This window comes from Opisthocomus hoazin, chromosome 5 (genome assembly GCF_030867145.1).
Source record: "Opisthocomus hoazin isolate bOpiHoa1 chromosome 5, bOpiHoa1.hap1, whole genome shotgun sequence".
Lineage (NCBI taxonomy): Eukaryota > Metazoa > Chordata > Aves > Opisthocomiformes > Opisthocomidae > Opisthocomus > Opisthocomus hoazin.
In genome coordinates, this window is record NC_134418.1 from 68,369,562 (window position 1) to 68,394,397 (window position 24,836).

General features: G+C 42.7%; 1 protein-coding gene across 6 annotated transcripts in view; it reads left to right on the forward strand.

Moving 5' to 3' along the window:
• The first annotated feature begins 1,731 nt into the window (after positions 1-1,731).
• Positions 1,732-24,836, forward strand: part of FNIP2 (folliculin interacting protein 2) — a 49,837-nt gene continuing 26,732 nt past the window's right edge. For 3 of the 6 annotated variants that reach the window (XM_009936924.2, XM_075421638.1, XM_075421639.1), the window contains exons 1-2: positions 17,176-17,715; positions 24,276-24,402. In XM_009936924.2, the coding sequence (XP_009935226.2) occupies positions 17,531-17,715; positions 24,276-24,402 (312 nt within the window). In that variant the 5' untranslated portion in view covers positions 17,176-17,530. Of the gene's footprint in view, positions 1,886-17,174; positions 17,716-24,275; positions 24,403-24,836 lie in introns of those variants that run through there. The other 3 variants (XM_075421637.1, XM_075421641.1, XM_075421636.1) reach the window with 2 other exon arrangements.

Consider the following 24,836-nt stretch of genomic DNA (forward strand, 5'->3'; position numbering starts at 1 on the left):
TAAATGGTCTTTGCTTGACAGATGGTGTGGCTTTTTTTTTTACATCTGCTCATATTTTGCCCTCATGGGTTAGCAAAAGATCGCCGCGTTTGCTTTGCCAGGTGTTCTTTATAGCCAGACTCCGCTTGGGGTGGGACAGCGTGTGCTGACTGTAAAAGTTATTTCATGATCCTTTGCTGATTCTGCTGTGTTTTCCCCATGATTTTTTCAGAAGCAACCTTCAGAACACCAGTGTCTTAATGTTCAGTCACCAGTTAAGGACCACAGTGACTGTCACACGCATTAACAGAAGATGCTGAGAACTAACTTTGCACTGAGCGTCAGCCAGCACGTGGGGCGCATTTACACTGCCGGTTCTGCTCAGATCAGGAGTGTGTTTTCAAAGCCGGTCTCCCAGCTGTCCTCACTGACTTTGCCTTCCCTCTCATTTTGGAGTGGCATCTGGGCATACAAAGCAGATTAAACTAAACCAGATGTGATTTGGAGTGGAACCAAACCAGGTTCTGTGGAGGAAACGAAACCAGGTGTTTTTCAGGGACACATTCAGTGCGCTCCAGCAACTGAGACTCATTCTGCTGACAGGACCAGATTACAACCAGTCCTAAATAAAACCCTGTAAAATGTTGGTGACGCGGGCATCGGGCTCTGTCACACAACTGTTTTAGCCCATGATTCTGCTGAGACGGGTCAGCGCCGCTTGCTGATGCCGCAGAGTGGCAGCCATGGCATTTGCAACCTCAAGTTTCTCAAGACCGTTCCAGGAGAAACGCAGTCCAGTGCTTCTTTCTGGAGTTGGACGCCTGGATCCTCACTCGCATTAGTTACTGCGTCAGCCACGACGTCCTCCGTCTTGTCCAGCCATGCCCTGCTGTTCACCTGCCTTTCAGTGGCCGGTCACCGCCCTACCCTCGCTCCTCTGTCCTTCACCTTCAGCTGAGCGGACTGACCTCCATGACCGGGGCATCTGGTGGTGGCGGTGGAAGTAAAGAGTCAAAAGTGGAAAGAACATCTTCGCTGGGTGTTCGGCCTCACGGGTGAGGAGGCCGGGGGCCTTCGGAGTGGCGATCCCCGCTGAGAAGCGACCCCCAGCCGAGGTCAGCCAGCCCGCTGCTGCAGCGGGAGGGGCCGGCCGCTGCACCAGGCACCGGGCAGCAGGCGGCCATCTCCTCACTTCTGTTTTGAGCAGTAAAGCGAAATGCACCCCACACGGTCCGTCACCGACACGCGCATGCGCATGCTCACTGCCAGCCATCAGCGACATACCTGCACGCGCCGCGCCCCGCCCCGCCCCGCCCCCAGCCAACCGCCACCGCGGGACCCGGCCCGCCTCCCCCGCAGGCCTGCCTCCGGCGCCTTACCACGTGCTGGGGGCGGGGCCGGGAGCGCGGCGCAGCCAATGGGGAGCGCTGGAGGGGCGCGGTGCGCTCGCGTCCCCGTCCCCGTCGCGCGGCTGCTGGAGGCGCCTCGCGTTGCGCCGCGCCGCGCCCCGTCCGGCGGGCGGCAGCAGCCAGCGCCGCCGGGCTCGCGCGGCCCGCGCTCCGGTGGCGGGAGGGAGGGCGCCGGCTGCGGCGCGGCTGAGCGGGCCGGCGCTCCGCTCCCCTCTCCTCCGCTCCCCTCTCCTCCGCTCCCCTCTCCTCCGCTCCCCTCTCCTCCGCTCCCCTCTCCTCGCCTCCGCGCAATGCCGGGCGGCTCCGCGGCGGCGGGTATGCTGCCGCGGCCGCCGCCGCCCGCCGCCCGCTGAGCCGCCGCCGGAGCCGCGGCGGAGCCGCCGGCCGGGCGGGGCGGGCAGCATGGCCCCCACCCTGCTCCAGAAGCTCTTCAACAAAAGGGGCGGCAGCGCGGCGGCCCCCCACGGCCGGGCTCCGGGTGAGGGGCCCGCCTTCAGGTGAGCGGCGCGGGCGGGGCGGGTCCGGGCTCCTCGAGAGACGGCTCCGGGCGGACCCCGCCCGGGGGCTTCCCCGGCGGCGGGGGAGCGGAGCGTCACCGCCGGCCCCTGCCGGGTTCCCCCCCGGCGAAGTTCCCGCAGGGCGCGCGAGGAGCGGCCCGCGGGGAGCCGGGCGGCCCTTCCCCGCCGTTCCCTCACGCTGGGTCTCCCGGCCGTTTTATACCCGAGCGGGGAGGGGCCCGCCGGGAGCGAGGCGCCGGGCCTGCGCTTCCCCCGCATTCGTGCGCGGCTGCTGCGGTGGCTCGGCTTTGGGTCTCGTCAGCGCGGCGAAACCGAGAAACGGCCGGGCGGCTGTGACCTGGAAACACGTGCGTGGCCTGGCGGCCCGCCGAGCCTCAGGTCCCTGTCACTGCTCGCTCTGCTGGTGGTGCCCCGAGTCCTGGAAAGTGAGGCGGGGCGGCTGTGGAGGCTTCGGGGCTTGGATACGTCATCTTTATCTGGTACCGAATTATTACTCTTTTCTCGAGGACGGCGTTTTGCTCAGGCTGGTGGCTTGGAGCTTTGTTGCTCTCGGCATCCGTTCTGCTCGCAAGACCAAACCGGTCCTGGTGAGCACGGTGACGGTCACATGCATGTCCCGTAAGTTCTGTGTCTCTTTATCCATTTGGCATGAGTTGACTAGTCTTGTGATCAGATAATATACAGCACTGAATTGGAATCTGGGCTTTCACTGCTGAAACTACTAGGAACGGCAAGGGAGAAGGGGTGGAAAATATCTCGATCCACAAAGTGCCATAGTGCCGAGTATGAAAGATCACAATCGTGGAGTCATTAGGATCTCAAAGATGGTCGGTTAGGGCCATGGCCATATGCATGGCCAAAGTTGCAAGGCCGTAGTATAAAATGGAATAACATCGAAATGGCATTAGGGTGTTTGGGCTATAAGGCGATTCCTTTGGAAGTGGTAGGACACGGTACTGGTGCTGCATTCATCTGAGAGAACAGGGCTTGTGAATTTTGGGAGGCTGTAAAATCTTATGTGCTATGCTTGCTAGTTACTTACTTTTTGTAGCAGTTATTCACCTTGTGAATTATCTCCTTTAATTTGAAAGAAAACAAGTGTTTTTCCCACATTTAAACTGAGTGGCAATTCCCAGGTAACTCTATTATTTTGCCTTGTGCTTAAAATCTTCCTAAGTACTATATATCAGAGACCAATACTGCTAGTTCTAGTTTTAAGGTTATGGGATTTGTCAAGGACCTCTGTGAAGGCAGATTCCTTGTGCAGTGTGTCGTACATTAAGATCAGTAAGACTGCTCCACCTGGAGTATTCCGTGAGATTAGGGATTGTTTTTGTTTTCTTCTTCTTCCTATTCCTTAGGTAAGATATTCCACATTCGGTTTTCAGTTTGAATAACATTTAAATGGTGTGACACTTCAAACAAAACCTGTTATCATTAAAATATTATTGTAGGTACCCATCACTTTTTGTCCCTAATTTTCCCCCATTCCTCTATCTGATTAGTTTTTGGCAAATTTAAGGTTAATAAAGTTATTTGAAGCATTTTACATGGGTGAAATGCTGTGTGGGTTGGGTGGGGTTTTTGCCTGCTAATATTGCATTAAGCTTCTTTCTTATGACTTTCGAATGTGCTGCAATGCTTTTTCTTTTTTTCCAGTGATCTTTTGATGACCTGTAGGAGCATACTTACTGGGTCTTAGAAGCTTCACTACACGTTTTTAATAGACTTTCTGTTGAACAGCAATCTCTGTTTGAGGGGAGAGGTGTGACTGGACCTAGTAAGATGGAAGACTTAATCCGTTGGTAGCTGCTGTATTAAGCATATGCTGCTGGTCGCTGTTAGAGACAAAGTGGCAGGTCACTTTCTGTTCTAATGGCAAGCCTATATTTTTAAGGATTTTAGTTATTTTTATTCCCTCTTCATGTTTTTTTCAGCGAGGTCACTCCACATTCAGTGTGTCTTGCTGTGTGTAGCTCTGTTAAGCGGCCCCTGAACCTTGAATTGTTATGAAAGTCTTGAAAGCCTGAGTGTATTTGCACACCCTCCTTACCCTGAACAATAGCAGAATCACCAAAAATCTCCTTAGTAGATAATACCTCCTCAGATTAACTTAATTTGACAACTTTTTTCAAGTACATTGTTAGGAAGCTTTGCATTGTCTAGTCTTCCCAGGAACACCAGGAGAAGTTCTGTTGCAGAGGGCCATCGACCAGGCTTAAGATTTGCCTGTAACAAGTACTGTGTGTGCTTGTTCTATTGCCCGCCTCTCCTTTAACGGGAGCTAAATCTTGACCAAATGTCATTGCTGTTTCCTCTCTTTGGCTCTGAAGAAAACAGCAAGCTCCAAGGTCCGTGCTGCTTACCAGGATGAGCTGGCATGGCCTCAAAGTGAAAAAGAGACATGGTGCCTACAGCTGAAGGTGGAGCCACAGGAAATGATTTCTTGGATGCGTGAGCATTAGCATCTTAATTTGGATCAGGAGCGCTCTCTTAAAGAAAACCTCTAAATTGTCTCCACTCACTGCACTTTGGCTCACACAGCCAAGTGGCTTCGGTGCGTAAACTGGATTCCTGTTGGATTGAGTGAAATTAGAAAGTGTGCTCCAACCGCTAATGGGCATTCAGCCCCTGGGACCAGGCTGCAGCTGGTCAAAAGTAAAACCCCGGAACACATATAGTGTGGGCGTCAAGTCCTTAGCAGCAATTAACTCACTCTGTGGATCTGCTGCGCTGTGTGTTCATGTAAACACAACCCTTGCTTGCTGTTTAAGGACAAAGTGAACAAGAGAACATGAGGTGTAGATGTTAATATAGAGCTATTAGGACAGTAGGACTTTCTACTGGCCTGTGCCTTCCTTCAAAACAATGGAGATATGGAGTGGTAGAAGGGTAGTAGTTAGAGATGTAGAGTATCTGAAGTCTTGTTTTTAAAAAGAGAAATTATAAACCAGCTGGAGAACAGATGGGTATTAGTGTCATGATACTGCATTTGCTCTAAGCAGGTTTGTGCACAGATCTTCAGCTTCTCATTTATGTTACTACCGCTTTTTGCTTCCCTTAACTAAAAATATATATATATATGTTTGTGTATATATGTTTATAATGCATACATAAAAATGTGTGCGTATACACACACATAACCTTTCAACAGAGACATTGGAGTGACTGTAGTTCAATATGTTTCTTTTTAGCCTCTAACGCTCTGAGGAAATTCTAGTTACACATTTCTCACACACAAAGTATTTATGTGGCTAAGTTCCCTTAATATTTCTTATTTCCTTATGAAATGTTACTTCCCTAGCGAGACTGATTTAGAGTAGTTTGTATGGGTTTTTGGAGTGCTACCAGGGTCGTGTGCTCAGCAGCATGGTAGCTATTACTGCAGAAACAAAGCATCCTGCTTCCTATGAATTTTAAATTTTAGGGGTTGAGTATTTTATAAGCACGTTGTATCTCAAGACAAGAATGTCTCAAGTGCTAAGCATATATTTGAGTGAGGTATGGGGGGATGGCTTTGGGGAAATGGGTATGGGTTGCAGATAGTTTGAATGTACTTAAATTTATAGCAATTCCTCTGTAATGGTGTTTACCTGACTCCAGAGTGAGATTTCATGTCAGTACTTTTCAGCATGAAAAATTGACGATATCCTTAAATTGAGGGCTGAGGTTTCACACTAATGTCAGTCTTTGATAGTTTTGCTTTTCTTTAACAAAGTACCTATATCCAGGGGTGTAAGAATGAGAAGAAATGTCTTTCAGTTTTCGGAAGACTCTGCTTTCACTGCTGAAGGTGTAATTTCTGCATTGCAACCTCTGATGAAATTTCTTTGATATTGGTATGTTTAGGGAAGGAATGTTGTAGAACAGGGAGTAGTTTCATTTTATGTGGATTCTATAAAAAAAAAATTTGTGTTATTTTGGCTGTCTGAAACTTGCAAATGGGCTGTTTCTTCAGCTTTAAGTATCAGTTGCTCCTTCTGGTGTCCATAATGGAGCGGATGTCATGTTGTAACTGCAGGATATCTGTCTGGTAACAGTTTGTTAGCTTTGGTATATGAGATCATTTGTTTGGCAGCTGATAGTAGTAATTCCTTTGGTCATAGCGCTGAAATGCTTGGTGAGATCCTACTCGCTAAGCATTATTTCACAGCATTTATTACCAGCCTGGCAATGTTCCACCTTCTGAAAAAGGAAGGAAAGCAGTAGTGAGCTTTGAGTCTGCTTGCATGTCAGTTTGTTTTATCTTTGTTAAAATGAAACACTCCTCAGTAAATTCTTGTAGCCTAATTGGGTTTCTCATGAGATTCTTGCAGCTTTGTAGACGTCCATACAGCCATAACACTACTGAGCACTCATGTGTGTCTTCATACATAGAAATATTGTTAAACATCTGGCTGTAAACCCTTCAAAAAACATATGGAAGAAGGTCACTCTTTTACATGCTGTAGGAAGGGTGCTGCAGCCCGGGGCCAGATTTGAGCATGGGGGCAGGGAAGCCACGTACCTCCTCTTCACTGACAGCTGAAGGCGAGCCTTGAGGTGCAGTGTTATACTTCTGCTCTGCCATTAGCCTTTCCTCAGTAATGAGAGCTAAAGAGTAAGTTCTGCAGAAAGAGATTTATTACAGCCTTGCTCAAGAGAACAGCTTAGAGAGGAAGTGATTGAAAATATGGTCTTTTGACTGGCTGTTTTGAAGCAAGACAAACAAACCTCAGGTCCTCTGGCTTTTGAGCTTTGCAGGAACCAAGGCCATCTCCCTCTTAAGCTGCTTTGATTCCCCCCCACTTCTGTCACTGAACAGTCTCTTGGTTTCCTTTAGCTTTGTGCCAATACTAACTCCCATTCTCTCTTAAAGTTGCAAGAAGACACCAGCTTCTTTTTTCTTCTTTCTTTTTTGCCACAGGTGGCTAAAAAAAATTGTCTGGAAATGCATAAGCTACTGACGTTCTGAGAGGAATGGATGTACCTTGGTTATTTAATTTAATTCCATGAAAAGATGCATTCTTGCCTGACTGATCAAATGGGTTTTGCCAGTGGACTGTCTTATTTCTGATTTACAAGTAACTTACGCATGTGCCATTACCAGCTAGTAGTGCATTTCCTACACATCTGACTCTTAAATTGATGTGCAGTTGGATGGTAGGTGCTTGATTCCTTATTCTTTCAGTACTTTTGCTGTTTACATGTCCAAAACCGGGTAGGTGAGTACTCTGCCCCATACTATGCTCAGTAGAAAGTCATTTGGGGAGTAGTAGCAACAGAAAGCCTTGGAGCTACCTTCCTGTGTCAGTAGCACAACTTAAAGCAGAATACACTATAGTCTAAAGCAATGATACTAATGGTGTAGGGGAGGAGTAGTCTGTTGATGTAAATGGATTGGTGTGAGCAAGTAGAGCTGCTTGGGGCTGAAAAACATGGACATTCATGCATAAAAGCAGAATTTGTAGAGAAACTTTTTAAAAGCTGATGCAGATCTTTATTGCCAGTAGATGGTGGCTTCATGTAAACTTATGTAAACTTTGTAACTTTTCTTATGTAAACTCAGTTGAAGGAGCAGAATAGCTTTATTAAAACTTGAGAGGAAAGGAAGGTGGAAGAGGTTTGACAAAAATGTTGTGATCGTTAGTCATCATGTCATCCCACTGACATTGTGGGATGTAGGTGTTCCAGCGCATGGTAGTGGCCTTTTGCTGTAGCTTTGGTCTGAACAGTGAGTAACAGCAGATCGAAAGCCCAGACAGAGTAGATGTGACAAAATGGCTGGGGTCAGAGGGGCCAGAAAATGGAGTAACTTTTCATAAAAGCAATTTATTGCTTGTTCTGGCATTTCAGTAATATTGAAGCTGCAGAGGGCTTCTTTCGCAAAGAGACTTCTTTGAATTAATACTGACTACATGTGCAACAAACCGTGGTGACGTACCTGTTCCTTTAGGTATTCTTTGTGACACTTAACGATCTTGCGCTTTCATCTGTAATCTACTTTGCACCTTAGTGATGTTCAGGGATGGCTTCTGAAGAGAAGACTCAGTTTTAGAGCCATGTGTTGTGTTTTATATTTGTCAACAGTTGTTTGTACTAACTACACCCTTGATTAAGAGCACACTGTCATCTTGCATGCCACTTAGACAAAGCGTTGTAAGAAGAATGTTCTTACAGTATCCTAATTACCAGCATTCGCTATGTGAAGGTTTCCATGGGTACACTCCTTAGGCAAAAGATGAGGAATGCAGTTCTGTACAGTAGTGGTGAACAGGCTTGCTAGAGAGAATAAGTGAGAAAAGGAGGACTTTGAACTGGGTACCTCTTGTATGAAGGCAGCAAATGTGTCTGTAGCCTTGCATGCAGTTCCTGTGACAGTGTCAGACTGCTGCTGTTCTAACAGGCATGGATGTGGTTGTTCACCTTTGCCTATAATGAATCATCTCTGTGTGTGCTCTGCCTCCACTTCTCAATCTTCAGGCTCAGGTTCTTCTCTGTTCTGCTTCCTCCTTATCTTAACAGTGCTCACTGTCTTTCTTGCCTCACTCCATTTGCCCTATTTGTGTGTGTTTGTCACTCGAATACTGTAGCGATGTCATGTTTTTATAGACTAGATTGAGGTCACAAGGCAAAGTGTTCTTCTGAGGCACCGAGAGGGCTAACTGAGGAGTTTCAATTATAGCGCCTGTGCCTTCCCCACTTCAGTTAGGGCAAGTATGGGTGCTTGTACATGACCAACAGCCAAACTATCACTGTTTTGTCAGTCAGCATGCTTCCTGGGTATTGGTAAGATTCTTAGAATTGCACTGATAAATGGGCATGAGGATTTTGCATCACACTTGCTGCTGTCAAAACTGACTCATGATTTTCCTTCCATAGACTGCTGAAGTGAAACTTGAACTGCGTGTGATGTAATTACTGAATCAGTATGGAGCTTTCTCTGAAACGTGTTCTCACCTCAATGCAATACACTTCAAATTTTCTCCTCCAAGGTGCTCAGTGGAGTTTCACGCGTGCTAATGAAATCAGCTGTATTAAGAAAACAATCTGACAATATTTATTTACTTTCCTAATAGAGGTGCTAACAGGTGAATTTGGTATTACCACTTTCAAATTACAAATCTGAACACTTTACTGTAGTACAGTACTTTATATTTTATAATGAAGTCAGGAAGTTTCTTACATAATAACTCCTGGCTTTTATTGTCATTAATTTTACTGACTTTTATGAAAGAAAACAGTCACTGGAATGATCTCGGTGCTCTAGATTTGTGTGTGGAGTCTTTGCACTGAATCCAGATATTATCTGCCACCTGAAATTGCTCAGTTTTTGGGCCTGAGTATATGAATGCACAGCTTCAGGGGTATAAATCTCAGAAGAGTACCTTAAATTATGTTTTTGAAGGAAACATTGGAGAGAATGATATACAAACTGTACTGCAGTTTATATTTATAACAGTTATTCTTTCACTGAGTGTGGATCATTTTACAAATTTCAATAAAAAGTTGTAGTGTTAAAGCCCTCTCTGGTCTGGAGAAGACAGTTATGAAAGTTTTTTAAAATCTGCAACTCAGAGGAATTAGCCTATGTTAAGACAAATTTTTGCGTCTATCTTCTGTGTTTCTATGCATGGACACATGAACTCATCTAACTACTGCTGAACAGTTGAGTGCTTGTGTCTGTCTTTCCTTGCCTTTCCTTTCACGTTCATGTAACATGACTGAGTTAAAGTAGCTGGGCAGAGACCTGTTAAGTTGCCAGAAAGGGATGCTGGGGACCTCTGGTGCAGGCACAAGGAAGAAATGGGTTAGGTGCAGAAGCCTCTTTGCCCAGCTGTACAGCAGCGGGGTTAGTCCGTGCGCGTTAAGGCTCTGGTCATGGCAAATGGCTGCAGTGGTACAAGATGCCATTGCCTTCTCCCATGCTATGCTGAAATTGATTCTTGTCTGGACATTTGTCACTTCCATGTTAGCATTGATAGGATAGTGTTGGAGCCCTCCTCAGTTATGTCTATGTAAAGGTCAGTAATGTAACCATCTCTTGCAGTAGTTTGTGTTAAGCTGTCAAACTTCATGCAGAAATGGTTATAGAGGGCTCGCATGTTCTAGTTCTAAGCTGCGTTGAGAGGGCTGCAATGAAGAGCTGGGAATGGGTAACCACTTCATCTCACTTGCCGGGCGACTGTGGTGACATGCATTGAGCTCTTACTTAATCTTGGCTTTTAGCCTGGAGGGAGGTTGCTCTTACGTGGTAGCCAGCAGAAACATCAGCAGTGCCAGCCTCTGCCTTGCCAAATGTTAAAAGAGTTTCTAAATAACAGCAAGTTAAACAGTTGGAAAAATTAACCCTGTCTGATTATAAAGGTATTTATGACACTGGCTGTGGATAGACAGTGTGCTTACGAAGCGCTAAAACCATTCCACGTATGATTTCAAGCTATGGAGTGAGTAACACCTGATGACTTCAGTATTTGGGAGACTCAAGGATATAAGTCAGTCGTCCACTGTGGACAAGATCAGAGTGCAGTTTGGTTTATAAACAATTTGGCTACTACATGTCTTGTGTTCAGAAGTCCCTGTGTGCAGTCTTACAGACAGGAAGATGTTTGGGAATGCTTTTGAGTGGAACTAGGAAAATAACACGTATTTGAAAACTAGCTTTTTCTGTTTGTCGCTTTATGGTGGCACTTGGTGACTGTAAAATGCCTGTGAATAGCTGGAGTGGATGATGAGTCCAGGGGTAGGTATGCAGTGGAGAGGAAAATAAGAACAGAACACTGTATTTTGTAGTGGACATGGGTTTTTCAAAACAGTCGGTCAACTCAATGAACCTGTGTACACATTGATACTATGTCTGCCTGACTTCTTTGTTTTTAAGCAAAAAACACATGGGTGGAATGTCAAAGATGACTTGAACCTCTAAATTAAACTTTGTTTATTGCTTAAAGAAATAATTGTATATTTATACAGAAATGGGGTGTTATGTGAACTAGAAATCTGATTGAAACAGTGGCTTTTCATTTGTGTTACTGAAGCACTAAAAGTTGGCTAGAGTGTAGACTTTATTAGAGTTGTGTCCATGGACCCTGTTTTGGCTAGAAAAGAAAATGAGAGGTGTTTTTTGGTTTTGTTTGTTTTTTTTTTAAATATAGTTGTCCTGAATCTGTAATTGTTAAGAAGGCTCATAGTGAATCTGCTCTGGTAGACTTCATCTTGGGAGAAGGTCAGATCCACTATAAAGGACTTTCTTATACAGTGTTTTACGGGGGGACACTGGAGGAGCTGGGCCAATTCTTACCTTTTCTTGAGGAGAAAAGTTTCTAATTTGTCTAAATAAATAATTAGTGCATAAGCTTGGTGACTGACATTTTAGAAATTATATTTTGTTTTTATCACTGACTCTTCAATGTGTGAAGCACTTTTCTATGGCATGACAAGGTTGCACTTTGCTCTTTTTTGTGATTTTTATTTTTTTTGTCTGGATATTTCATGATTGACGGGCTGTGACTTGGCAGCCAAATGTTAGCATGGTACTGGGTGTGGTCAACTGTAATTACGTGTCAACCTGGTTCTATAAACTTTTAAGTCGATATAATACCAATATTTTTGAGAAAATGTTTGGGATCATATGTAAGCAGTTAGAGCAGTTGGCCTGCTTTAAGCAGAAGGCTATTTTGTAACTTAATGACTATTTATACATTCAAAGTCCTACGCAATTGGTGGTAAACAGAACGTAACTGCCTTGCGTAGTGTCTTGCAGTAGGTTTAGGTTTGCCCGTGCCAGTCAGCTGCAGGACCGTGGCTTGTTTGGTTGGTTGTGTGTAGTGTTTTTCACTGAGAAGGTGTTATGGCATGAGTGATTTAACTACTCTGATCTTCTGTACGGTGTGCCAAGACATGGGTCCCCCTTCCCTTTCCAGTGAAAGTTGAAAATAAATGTATGTAAGCCTTCAAGATTCAATGCTAGTTGCTGGAACGCTACCTGTAGATGCTGTCTACAAGAGAGGGTTAAGGAAAGTGTTTTGGATGGAATAGACAAATTATCATAACAACAAGAGGAGCAAAACATATTTTTGGCTATAACTAGTGAAAAATGCCGGAGCTGACGTTACATCCATCTGTGTTATCATTTCATTCAATCTAAGTCAGGATTTCCTGGCATTCATCTAGACACAGGCGATGGACTTTGCTGTTCATGCTATAGCAACTTCTGGGTGACCAGGCACCGCTTCTTGTGTATGTGTTCTTTCCCATATCCTGGCCAGTTGGGTAAATCGGTAAACTTTCATAAATATTCGACATACGTACTTAGTTTTTCTTCATTCTCTTCCTGATTATTGCAGACTAACTTTTCAGTTACAATCTCTATTTTAAAAGAAGCAAAAACAGTCTTGCTCTTACAACAGTTTAACATAACCATTTACGGAGGGCTCACCAATAGTATGTTAGCTGATGGAAAAAAAAAAAGGGCTGCTTCAGCTCTTATCACTGCTAGGGAGTCACATCTGATGTCTTTGGTTTCATATGTTATGAACCTGGGAGGATGCACCTAGAACCAGGTGACTTTTGGTTTTTATTTTTTATTTTTTTCTTCTAGTGAAACTGTACTGCTGAATGTGCACTGCTGGGTTCATTGAAACTGACCCTTCTGAATCAGTGTCCCTTGGAAGAAGGGCACGGGGTCCCTGGCTTGCGCTTGCCTCTGGCCTGCCTTGAGAGCGTTCTCTTGTGCAGTGGGAGTGCGTGTTCAGAGCAGGGCTGAGGAGGGGATCTGCAATGCTTTCCGCACCCCTGGACAGCATACCCGAAATTTGTTTGGCTATAAAGTTTGCGAGGGAATGCCCTGTCCTCTGAAGTTTACAAAGCCTTCTTGCAAATGTAGCCTTTTCATAGCAGAAGCAGAGGAAATTTGTAATGAAATTGTTTCTTTTAATATGCGTGTGTTTTTAGTTTCTTCAAGTGAAGGTGTTTGTGTGTGTTTTAGCAAAGGGAGTATTTTTCAGTTAACTAAAAAAGAGTCAGGGGGGCAGGGACCGGTGTTGAACACCAAACAGTGTTGTTCATATCTCTGTATCAGTTGACATTAAGATGTATTTACTTATGTCTAATAAATAGTATTGTTTCGTAGCCATGTTTTTTTAATTTTCATATTCTAAAACTGCTTCTCTGAACAGAGGCTTGAAAGCTGCATACAGACTTTTTCTTATTAAATAAAAAAAAAAAAAATAGGGCTTTACAGAAGAAGGCAAAGGAACAGGAAAGAGCAGGCAACCAAACCCATGCCTCGGGATACCACCCCTAAGGTGTGGTGGCGATGTCTGTGCTGGCCTGCTCGTTTACGTAGGAGATACTAAGGTCTGAGATCCGTCAGTACTTTCATACAGCGCTGAAATGCAACAAGAGCTGGTACGGTGTTATAAATACCAGATTCTGCCTTACGTTATTGCTCAAAATTCTCCCTCAGCTGTGCAGCGTGCAGCTCTTCCTTCTGTGCAAGAGAAGGTGGGGAAAGGCAGAGGCAGTACAGCTGGTGGGATAAGAGATTTCTATTCATCCCGTTTTCTGGCGGAGGCAGTTCTCAGACATGCCTTGGCAGTGTCTGTATTTAGTAGCTGCGTTCCTGGACACGGGCCCGGTCACATGGCGCCGCTGGAACAAGTGACATGGGAACGATGCATCAGCTGGGACCCGGGCTGGGGTGCCGGGCTGGGAGCTGGGGTGCCTGGCCAGCCAGCAGGCCTGCGCCCCGCTGCTCAGCAGAGACACAGGGCCCAGAGCTGCTTACTCCTGGCCATGGCTGCTGCCGTTCGGCTCAGCCCCTTGGCTCCAGTGAAAGCTGCAGGGTGGTTACTGGAGGTGCCTTTAAAAAGATAAACCTGGGGGAAGGGAAAAATGCAACCCCCTAAGGAAAGTTCAGTTAACAAATAAACCTTCAGTTCTTTGAAATGATAAAGATTATTCCTATGAAACAACTTCTGCAAAGTATTTGACTTAATTTGGATCAAGTGAACTCTCGTAGCTGTTAGAAGCTGTGGGGGCTAGGGGGCAAAGTGGGATGGAAGGTGGGGAGATAAGGACTAAGCAAGGTTTTCTGTACCGAGGAAAGGACTAGCTGATGGATCTAGCGTCCATTTTGCATGCTTTCCTTTCTTTAAATAAAGTCTTAGTTTAGCAAAACTAAACATGCTTTTCTTAATAGTAAATTAAATATATGCAGGTTTTTTTTGCAGTTACAAGTCTTGAACTCTTTGTTTTGCTAATAAGGAATTCCATTTCTGGGGCTAGCAAAGTAAGAGCACTGTCTCTGTGCTGTTTATCTTACTACCTCAAACACATTGGTCTTGTTGGGTTTTTTGTTACGTTAGGGGTGGGGTTTGTGTTTTCTTTTTTTTTTTTGCTTACATTATCACTGAGGCACTGTATGAGACCTAGCTCCCAAACTTCTGACTTGTAGATTAGCTAATGAACAGTGAATCCAGACTTACGAAAGTCGGCTGAGTTGTGAAACACTGGTTTAATAGGCTGTTCTTGATTTTTTTTGGAAAGCTGATGGTGTGCAATTTATGGTGACTTGAACCAGTATAGATCTGTTTGCTAGCGTCTGTCAGGTGTGTGTGGTTTTTGTGGTCGTGTTTTGTGCATACATGTGATAGTACTGCTTTCTAGCAACAAAGATTATGAAAAATGCTTCCAACGTTGCAAAAATCCATTATTTTCTCCTTCTCTAAGCAGGGAGTCTGTGAAATTCGAACTTTTCAGTGAACAAATATATACAGTGTTGATTTGCTTTTCATACAGTAGCATATAGTTATCTTTTAAAAAAGAGTAACCTTTCTATACAGTGATCTGATATCAAGAACTTTGTTTTTCTCGGACAGAACTCTTTCTACAGGAAAATCTAAACTCAGGGAGAGCAGTGCTGCAAATAACATGTTCCTTCACTTGTTGCATGACTAATCTGCAATGTATCCAGCCTAACGTGTGTGAAACTAGTAACTATGTATCATGCTTGAACAAGGTGGTTCATCTGAGGTTAGTAGTGCTTTACCATATTAGGACTACTTTAAATCATCGTGGAAAAAGAATGTGGTGTGGCATCAGCACAACTCTTCCGTATGCAAGGTTTTAAAAAGAGGAGGAGCAGTGTGGGGTAAATACTTCAAATTGGGAGGAAGGGAACCTACATAAGCTATTCAATAGGCTGAAAGAGGGAAATTCATCATTAAGCAATTCAAAATAGATTCCACTTCACCTTTCAGCATGTGTTTTGGCACTCATCCTGAATGTCTGGGTGGTAGGCATTTTTTTGTCTATCAATTTTGCTAAGTGTATGTTTTGCAAAAACAGATGCTCACTGAAACAGCAGGTGTGATTACACTTCTCTAGCCCGCTCCTGCAACCAGTTTGGAAAATAAAACCTCACAGGGGGCTCTGAAAATACTGTTAGATTTGAAAACAGTGCTTAAGTTTTAATGGACAGCTGTAACTTTTACAGAAAACTCTTCTTAATTAAATAACTCCATCACACGTTTCCTCTTTCCACTACCCCAAATTTTCATGCTAAAATATTATCTTGGGTTGAAATCATTTAGGCAGTTGTCTCGCAGTGGAGGTGAAGGACGGGAAATAGCCTCCCAAAAGAGCTGGGGACATGCTGTCACATAGCCCAGAAAAAGAGTGATTAAATTCTGCTTCCCAGAGGATTATGTCTGGAGAGCAAGAGCAGGACACTGTCTTCCATTTTATGTATTATCTACTCCTTGGACTCAGGGTGTTTTTCATGTGTGGGTTAGCATTTCTCTTTTTTATGTGTGTTCAGAAACTGTTCTGTAGATTTTCCATAGTAATTCCCCAGGTATTTTGGGATTTATAGTATACTACAGATGACTCATCTACAGATGAGGTAGTTCCTAATTGTGGTCTCTGACATGAATCAAGTATTGTGGACATTTATCTGAATGTTTCAGAATTTTGTTTCGGTTTTTGTTTGAGGAAAAGATAGGACAGCAGTGAAGGCTATCAATTGCTGATCTTAGTCTAGGTGTAGGGCCCTGGCTGTCAGTTGCTTGTTTCATTCGCACTTCAAAGGTGACTAGGAACACTGATGGTTAATGTAGTCCTCCTCAATGAGGTGAGGGCTGGGAGTTTCCCTCTCCGAGGTCGTTTGAATAACTTGAGAACAGGCCAAAGCTTTTCACTTGTTCCCCTGACTTGGGAGGAGGAGTGACTGGGATCTAGTACTTGTCACTACTCTGGGAATTGAAACTGAGCCTTTTTTTATTACTATAGGCTTCCCTCTGCAACTGAGCAAGTTGTTCAACCTAACTTTGCTTTGGTTTTCTGCTTGACTTTTGCCCAGTGTTTAGAGGCTGGGGTTTACTGAGATTACAAAATCCTTTTAAGAAGGGTGCTGTGCTATTTAGCAGGTGTCATGTAGCACTAGATTTTGAAATCTTACTGTGTTTTCTAACTCTACTGCTGTATTTCTGGGTGACCGTGAGCGAAGTTATTTTCCCTTTTTAATCTGGAAGGGAAATAGAACTATGGCCATCAAGTCTAAAATTTTACTGATGGGGGAGAAAGCTATGCAAGATACGAATTATGAGTAGACATGTATGGATAACTTTTTTAAAGCAGGGATGGGGAAGAGGACTTTGTTCTGCAGTGGAATTGCCTGAGCAAAACATCAGGTTCCTTTGTTCTGTTTAAAAGCTTACATTTTCTTGGTCAGAAGTATTTTATTTGATATTTTTTGTCATTAGTACTGCCCTTAAATTGTTTTAATAGGCACAGGACTATAAATTCAGATCAACTAACTTCATCTCGGTGACAAACTTTTTTTGGCTGTGGCTTTCCCTTCTACTTTTTTAAAAACGCTTTTCAAAACAGTGGCTTCAGATTCGTGGCCAAATGTAAGTAATCTTGGTCCTTAAAAGTAAAAGCATTACAGTGCAGAGTATCTAGTGGGTTTCTTGGTGCTGGTCATTTTTTTTTTTAACTGATAACCATATGGCAATGGTGACAGATTCTTATTTGCTCCTAAGCTATATGAGGTTGCTAGGGGTTGTCAGATGACACTTGCTCACATGAGAGCCATTAACAGGGTGTTGTAGCCAGTGTTAGAACAACCTTGCAACTAAGGGCGAGTCACTGCAAAAGCAACTATGCTTTTTTTTTTTTTTAAGAGGCCATATGGTTCAGTCTTGTGACTACATAATTGCCAGCTACCTAATCACATACCAGGAAACAAACATAGTTAAAGTCAATATTAGCTGTTGTATCTGCTACAGCTTTGCGCCAGGCTTGGTAGGAAAAACTAACAGCAGCAAGAGCAAGTCTATGATGGCTTCTGAAACTTGAAAGTCGTGCCTACTCCTCTGTCTGCAATAATTGCAGCAGTACATTAGCTGAGGCTGTCTTTCTGCATTAATGGCTTATAGAATATACGAAGATCTCTTTGGCTTTTTTTCCCCTAACAGGAAATTCAGCAGACTGTGTTCCTGTGAAGGGAAGAAAGCCGATGGTAAATTACCATCGTTAATGGTTGATCTATAGTAAAGAAATCCGCTTGAGGCTGTATCTCTTCAGCGGGTATTTAGTTTCTTTGAGGAAGCTTTACAAGAGGATTTGTGGCAAAGGAAAATGTGTGGGGGTACACCAAAAGCTGCAAATGGCACAGGGGTACAAATAGAAAGAGCAAGAAACAACAACAATGTACCACTTCGAAATAATCTCTCTTGTACCAAATTGGATGAAAGGATTAGAAAATCTTTGAGAGACCAACGTGTCAGCTGTGTCAGCAAAGTGACCAGACTGCCGCAAAACAGGTATGCGTGTAATTTTTTTGATAATATATTATTTTTGACAGAGAATGGACATTTGTAGTTGATACTAGATTTATAATTGTGCCTGAAATGCTATTTTGTAAATAATTGGAATAGTTCTACTAGAAGCTTATTCTTTTTGATGGTGGTGACGTATACTCCATAAAGTCTTCCCTGTTGTTGGAAAATGAATCTATGTTCTTGACTCTGATGTGTTAAGATTTATGCATACGCAAACTGAGGCATGAAGGATAATTGCCTTTCTTTTCAGTTAAGATTAAATAATCTTACCTTCTCTTTCTAGTTTTGTAATTAGTTTCCCCTCTTATTTTTTGCCACCTCCTGTGTTAGTGGGTCAAGTAGTAACAGTGCGCAGCGCAGATAGAGAATGCTGTGAAGTGGGGAAAGAATGGAGAGGGAAACCCTCTGCTTTACTTGTGAATGACCTCTAGATCAAGCATTACATGAAAGTAATCTAGAGTATGAAGAGTGTTTCCCTGACTACTTTGTGGTGCCTCTTTCAGGTGTGTGCTAGGATACTGAGTCTACTGCTATGTGACTATTGAAAATATGGTTCTGGGCAGCTTGTTCCACATTCTAATAGAATGAATATTCTGTATTCAGGATTGCCGATCTAAGAAGCAGAAAAATATGGATAGATACATAGGTGTATATAGATATGTTTCAGTCTTTTTATTTCTTTAGCCAATAGATGTTGCACTGAAGTAGTGAGTGGTTAGTCACTTTCAAAAATGTTTTAAGGTCAGCTGAAGTAGTTTTTGAATATAAGTTTATAGGTCACTCTTCAGTTATGGCATGCATGCGGATTATTATAAAAGTGAACCAAAAGCTTTCTTTGTAAGGATCAGGGTTTGGAGATCTATATTAACTGAAAATACTGATTCAGGGCAGAACGGGGCAAACTGTTTGTGACTTTTTTGTGGAAAAAAACGAGTCTACTTTTCCCTAAGTAAGAGAGATCTTCTTGCCTCAATGTGTCATATCTGTAATAGAATAAATGTTGAACAAGCCAAAGTAAAGTAGCTGATATGCCAATTTAAGAGAAAATAAAGCAAACTAAATCTTAATAGGGAATTTGGGGAGAAAGCTTGCGAGGATATCTGTAAGCTGTTCCAAACTTGTGGCTTTCTTTAAAAAAGAAAAAGATTATCCATAGTGTTTTAGTATCTTTAGTAGACCTGGTTTTCTTGTTGTATGAACATAGACAGATTTATTTATTTTGACTTGAAGATGTTTATTAGTTTTAGCATCTTCCACATGCAGGAGAGATCCACTCTGAAGGTGAGGCTAGATGAGCTGAGCTGTTCAAACAGACTGCTGATGCTGAAGGGAGTAATCACATTGCTGCCTCTTCTTTTGCTTGCTGGCATCATGTTCTTGTCCTTTTTCCACTTGTGCTGGCCTTGGCCTTTCCAGTCCCCTTAGGGAGCCAGTTCAGTTCACTAAGCAGGCAGAAAACAGACTCGGGAACAAGAAAACTCAATTAACATTCTAACTAGCCTCAGTACTTATTTGGAATGTATGGGCGGCATTTTCTTTGTGTCCTTTCCTAAAGGTATATAGCTCCATGGGTGAAGTGAGTTAGTATAACTCATGCTGCCACCAAGAGGTGGAGGTTCCATTGCCTCCTACTTCTTCCTTCCTTTTTCCAGCTGTTTCTGATTCACTCATTTGCTGGGACAGACTTCTGTTGCTGCAGAAGCTCTGGTTACTTTACAGAAGGGTCCAGCAGTTACCAGAGCAGACATGAGTAACAGGAAGGGTCACGTAGTTCCAGAAAGAGGAGAAAGGATATGTGGGGCTTTTATTTTTGTGATCAAATAAGCAAACATTATGTTTGGTCAAAATAGTCATGACATCCACACAAGCTCATATTAATTTATTTCAGCTAATTTTTAAGAATGTGCAGCACCTGGCATAATGCATTGTTTTTAAGCCAAAATGAAACGTTTCCATTACCTGTTAGTCTCTTCACTTCCTGGCCTTTCTAGGGTGTAATGTTGTTAGAAGCCTGTTTTGTCAATCTGCAGTGCATTGACACTCAGGTGGCTGAAAAAACCGCTACTATAATTCTATTAATTTTATTTGTAACATTTGTTTTATAAGTCACAAGTAGTTCTCAAACAGGAATTGAACATGTAAGATTTTTCTTATATAAGCAGAATGAGAACATTTTTATATAAGTAGGGCTAAGGCAAATGATGTTTCAGTCAGTGTTTAGTGAAACTTATTTTTGAAGGCTTTTTTTTAAGCTGACTGAAAAAGCAACAGTTGTTATCCAAAAGTAGTGATTATAGCACATTTATTCTTGCTAAACATTCATAAGAAATATGAATCTTAGCCTGGGGATTATGTGGTTTTGTTATCAGAAGTAACACTTTCAGCAGTAGGTACATATGCAAAACTATTTATGTTGTATAACTTTGACATAGCTTCTTTCAGTACTTACGTATGGTTGGGTAAGCTGTTTCAGGCAGAAACAGAGAAAGAGGAGACAATCAACAGTGTGCCAGTGTAGATTTTACCAAATGAGTATAAGGAAAACAACTGAGTCTTGAGACATGAAGTAAGAGAGCGTTGGGAGTGGTGGTGGAGAGCTAAAAGGGCACTTCTGATACACATAAACATCGATATTTGCTATAACTGGACATGGAGTAGACAGAATCTCATAATGTGGTGCAGCTGGAGAAGAAGGGGCTGCTTATAAGCATATTGAGGGTTTGCTTTCTAATTAATAATTTTGTTACAGAATTGTCAATAAAAAATAGAAGATTCAATCTAGTAAGGTGCAAATTCTGCTAACTTTTCACATAACACTTTCAGAATCTTCTCCTTCCCCATCCTTTCCTTATCTCCCACAAATGCATCGTGAGGATTTTTTTGTTGCCTTAAAATTAACAATAGTTCATATTGTAACCTTGGAGGGGAAGGGGAAAGAGTGTGCTCCTTCAGTGTTTATTTTTGGAGGATAGAAATATATATCACTTGTTCAGATTTCGTGGTTGAAATTGATTAGTGAATTAACAAATAATTGGGCAAGGTGAACCTGTACGCATATAGGTTGCTTGTGAACTTAGGAGCCTTTTTTCTTTAAGAAAAAAAGGGCTAAAATATTTCTGTTGTGTCTTTCAGATATTTTGGTCTTACTTTTTAGAAACAACTGATGGAAGAGTGAAAGGAGTTTTGGGGTTTTTTTTCTTAGTCAAAGCCTTAAGCTGTTACTTTTTAACATCTAAAGATATATTAAGATGTACAATGCAATAGTGTGGTGGATTTTTTTTTTCTCATGAACTGGTATTTTATGCAAGAGAATCTTATCTCTTTTTAAAAAAACTATATGTGAAGATGAAACAAAAGAAGCACATGCCTTTCAGCATGGCTAAATAATCAAGAAGCTGATGCGGAGACAAGTAAGTAAGAGTTTGGGGTTTTGGTTTTTATGCATATGAAGACGGAGTCTATGTACGGTCTGTATTGTTCAACACTGCTTTTAGGAGATGACTGAATAGTCGTGCTGTCCCTGTTTTGGGCGCTGTATGTTATATAAGCTGGCTCAAACAAAGAGTGGAAGTGCTGTGAGCAGTCTGCTCATCAGCTTTTGTGACGGGGAAAAACATCCCAGTCATCTGACTAGTCTTGGGGCTGGTGCTAGATTCCACGTGGAAGTAATGCGACCATCATTTATATGCCTTTATAATTTGCCTATAGACGTGCTTGATCTTACCAAATGAGGTTTTAGTAGGATGGATCTCTTCTGTAATGGGTAGGACTGCTGCAGTAACTGCATCTGTGTTCTGGGTAATAAAAAGCCTGATAGCAAAGGCTTCGTTAAAACAGAAGTTTGATATTTGGTAAGTACTGTAAGAAGCGTTACCTGAAGTCACTTCCCTAGATTTGGTCTGTTAGTCACATAATGCTCTGTATGCTGCATTTTATGTAACTTCTTAGCTTGTTTCTGTCTGGTACTAGAATCTGAAGTTCTGACAGGTTGCAGCATTCTTTAATTCTAGCGTGCTGTGTGGAAAAGGCTGCTGAGTTGGCTTCTACTTCAGCATTTGTTAGAAAACTCAGTTCAGGTCTTATACAGAAGTTGGCACCACACAAACAACATGAAGTTTGCTTTAGTGCAGAATGTGGGAGCTCACCTGTTCATAAGGAAACCTAACTTCCTGCCAACCCAGTTATCGAGCATGTTTTCAGCACTGGTGGGTAGAAGCATGGCTGGATTGGCTTAGTCCATGCCTGAAATGAATCTTTCTCAGTTTAGACTTGCAGTCCTGTGGTCCAAACTACAGGTCCTGCTATGCCAGTCTTGGAGATAAATATGGCTTTGCACTTGCATACAATTTAAATTAAGGCCAGAGAGGTGTACCATTTTGTTGTTAAAAGGAGGGAAGACCTGTGGCCGTTTGAAGAAATCAGTATAGTTTCTTCAGATATTGTCTGTTGCAGAAACTGTGTAAGTAAATAGGTAACTGTGTAACTGAAAAGGTGTGAGAGTATCTAGTACCGAAGAGCATCAGATTCATGCAGCAGGCTAGAATGAAGTCTGTTGACGGCTCTGAGTTCTCTTGTGTTCTGTATAACTGGATTTTATAATAGCATTGCACAGGCAGCGGGCTGAGAAACTAGTAACAGACTTTTAAAACAGATGGTGTAGTCGCAGCTCTCTGTACATGTGAGGTGTGTAGGATCTTTGTTGGGCAACTATCAACAATGGTATCAGGTCTGATCTCATGCAGGTTAGCTTAATGCTGTGACTCCCTTTGAAAGGGAAGACTTGAAAAAGAAATCTGCCTGACGCTCCTAACGTTTTGAAGACAACATGTTACAAACACGTTACAAACACATGAACTAGTTTCTTCACTGTTGATGGCAAAACAGCCTTGAGCATCATTCCGTGATCTGGCTTTGATGTGTACTGGACCTTTGCATATTACGTACACAGAGTATGCTTGTATCAGAGTATCTTACAGTGGAGACAGGTATCTGCCTCTTTCTGTCCCTAGGTATTTAAAAATAGAATAAAACCTTCCAGATTGATGAGGTCTTTCAGCTTTGAAAAAGGTGCCTATTTAGGCTTATTTTTCCTTCTAGCTCCATAGGAAGGGGAGTTGATCTCTGAAATGCAAGATGAAGCACAAAGCAAAAATTAAGCTGGCTTTACTTAAAATGATTTTAAATTTGCAAGTCTCTGAGTGTGCTCCTAAAGCAGTTGCCCATGGTTACCTTACTGACTCTAGCAGGAGTTGGTCTTTACCTCACTGTTGATTTATGGCTGTTAACAGAGCATGGTAAAAAAGAAATAGCTACTGAAATTACTGTCTTTCAGGTGTAGAGAGTTTTTGTGCCCTTCCCTCAGTTTTCTACCTTTCCTCTCTGTAGGGCATCATTTGGGAAAATTCCGAAATGAAATATCCTTTAGGATGGGAGATCAGTGTGGCCTTGCCTGAAGTCTGTTACACAATTTGCTAAACCAACAACTATTAATAACAGTTGTACTCTTACCCCCTAGAAGCAGTCCATCCAGGTCAGGGATGAAGCAATATGACTGAGCACCTGTGCTGTGTGGCACTGCTTTATGCCACGTAGGTTTTTTCCATTCATTCCAGCTTGTCAGCTAAGTAACACGAAAAGCATTTTCTGTAGCTGAACCTGAGGCCAAGCAAACCTCCATGCTCTGACCTGCAGTCTGACTCCCTTTGGAATTAGGAAGTGAAGTCTCTTGCTGTCACAGCCATGATCAGCTGTGGTCCTCAGCCTCCTGCGGTAGCACAGGGAGGCAAGTTGTGTGCCATGGTGTGTCTCTGAGGAACAAGCAGATTCTGGCTTGAGAGAGTTGTTTTGCTTCAGGTTGAGTCTCAGTGGTATCTTGGTTTTGTCTACTAAATGGGTTTCATCGTAGTCGGAGATCAAGTCTCGGTAATCTATGATTGCTCTGTAAACCCTGAAACATCTCAGAAAAGAAAGAGGAAAAATAATGGAGCAAGATAAACCTTTTCTTTGATTTATGAGAATTAAACTTTGGAAAAATCGTAACTTGCATTGACAAGCATAGCTCAAAAGAAATTGGGTTTGTGTTGTTTAGAGGAGAAAAGGATAAGGGAGGGTGTAAGCCCTGAGCTTGTGAAAGGCTGTGACAAAGAGGATGGTAATCTGTTGTTCTTTATTGCCACTGAGAGAATTGCACAAAATAATACACCTACCTTGCAGTAAGGATGCTCCAGACTGTATACAGAGAAGGAAGTGAAGTTAAGAGTAGTTAAGCCTCAGAGCAGATTGCTGAGACAGTTTTGTGTTCCCTTTCCTGAAAATGTTGATGAAAGTTTGGGTGAAAATTGGTCAGGCTGTACCTGCCTGTGTATCGGTGATGCTGGGCTTAGACGCTCCTTTGAGTTTGTGTTTGGTCAGTGTTCTGTGATTACAGCCTGATTCTTGTAAATGCCGAGTAAAAGATTCATTTGCTGAATACTTCTTTCTTCACTTTAATGAGTGTGCAGAGTAAGCACACTATTTTAACATCTTGTGTTTATAATTTGCAGCTGGTCCTCTTCAGAGTTTGACTTGAATGAAATCCGCCTGATAGTTTACCAAGACTGTGAGAGGAGAGGCAGACAGGTCTTATTTGATTCCAAAGCAGTCCGCAAAATTGACGAAGCTGTGGTTCAGGTATGAAATGCTGATTTTGCTTTTGTCCTACTGCTCTTTTGTTTCCCTTCCCAAAAGCAGGAATTTTAATATGACAGTGTCAACTTGTTAATCTTATTGTGATCTTTCACTTGATCTTGATTCTGTGATAGCTGCAACAAGCATGTGTTAGATTCTAAAAAGCCTACAAACACATATCTGATATTTGGTATTTATAATATAAATATGGTATTGAAACTTTACAACTTAGACCAGATTTGCTTTCAAGCAAAGCAATCTATACCCCTTTCAACTGCGTATTTGCTTAGCCATTTTAATGTTGACTGGGATTGCTTTTTGTTGTTAGCCCTGGGTGTGCAGTCCCATTGTTCCAGTGATGTCTAGCATGTCTATAAATGTGCCTGTCTTCCTTTGGTGTTTGGATTAGTAAAGTTGTTGGCTTTATGTGAATCAGA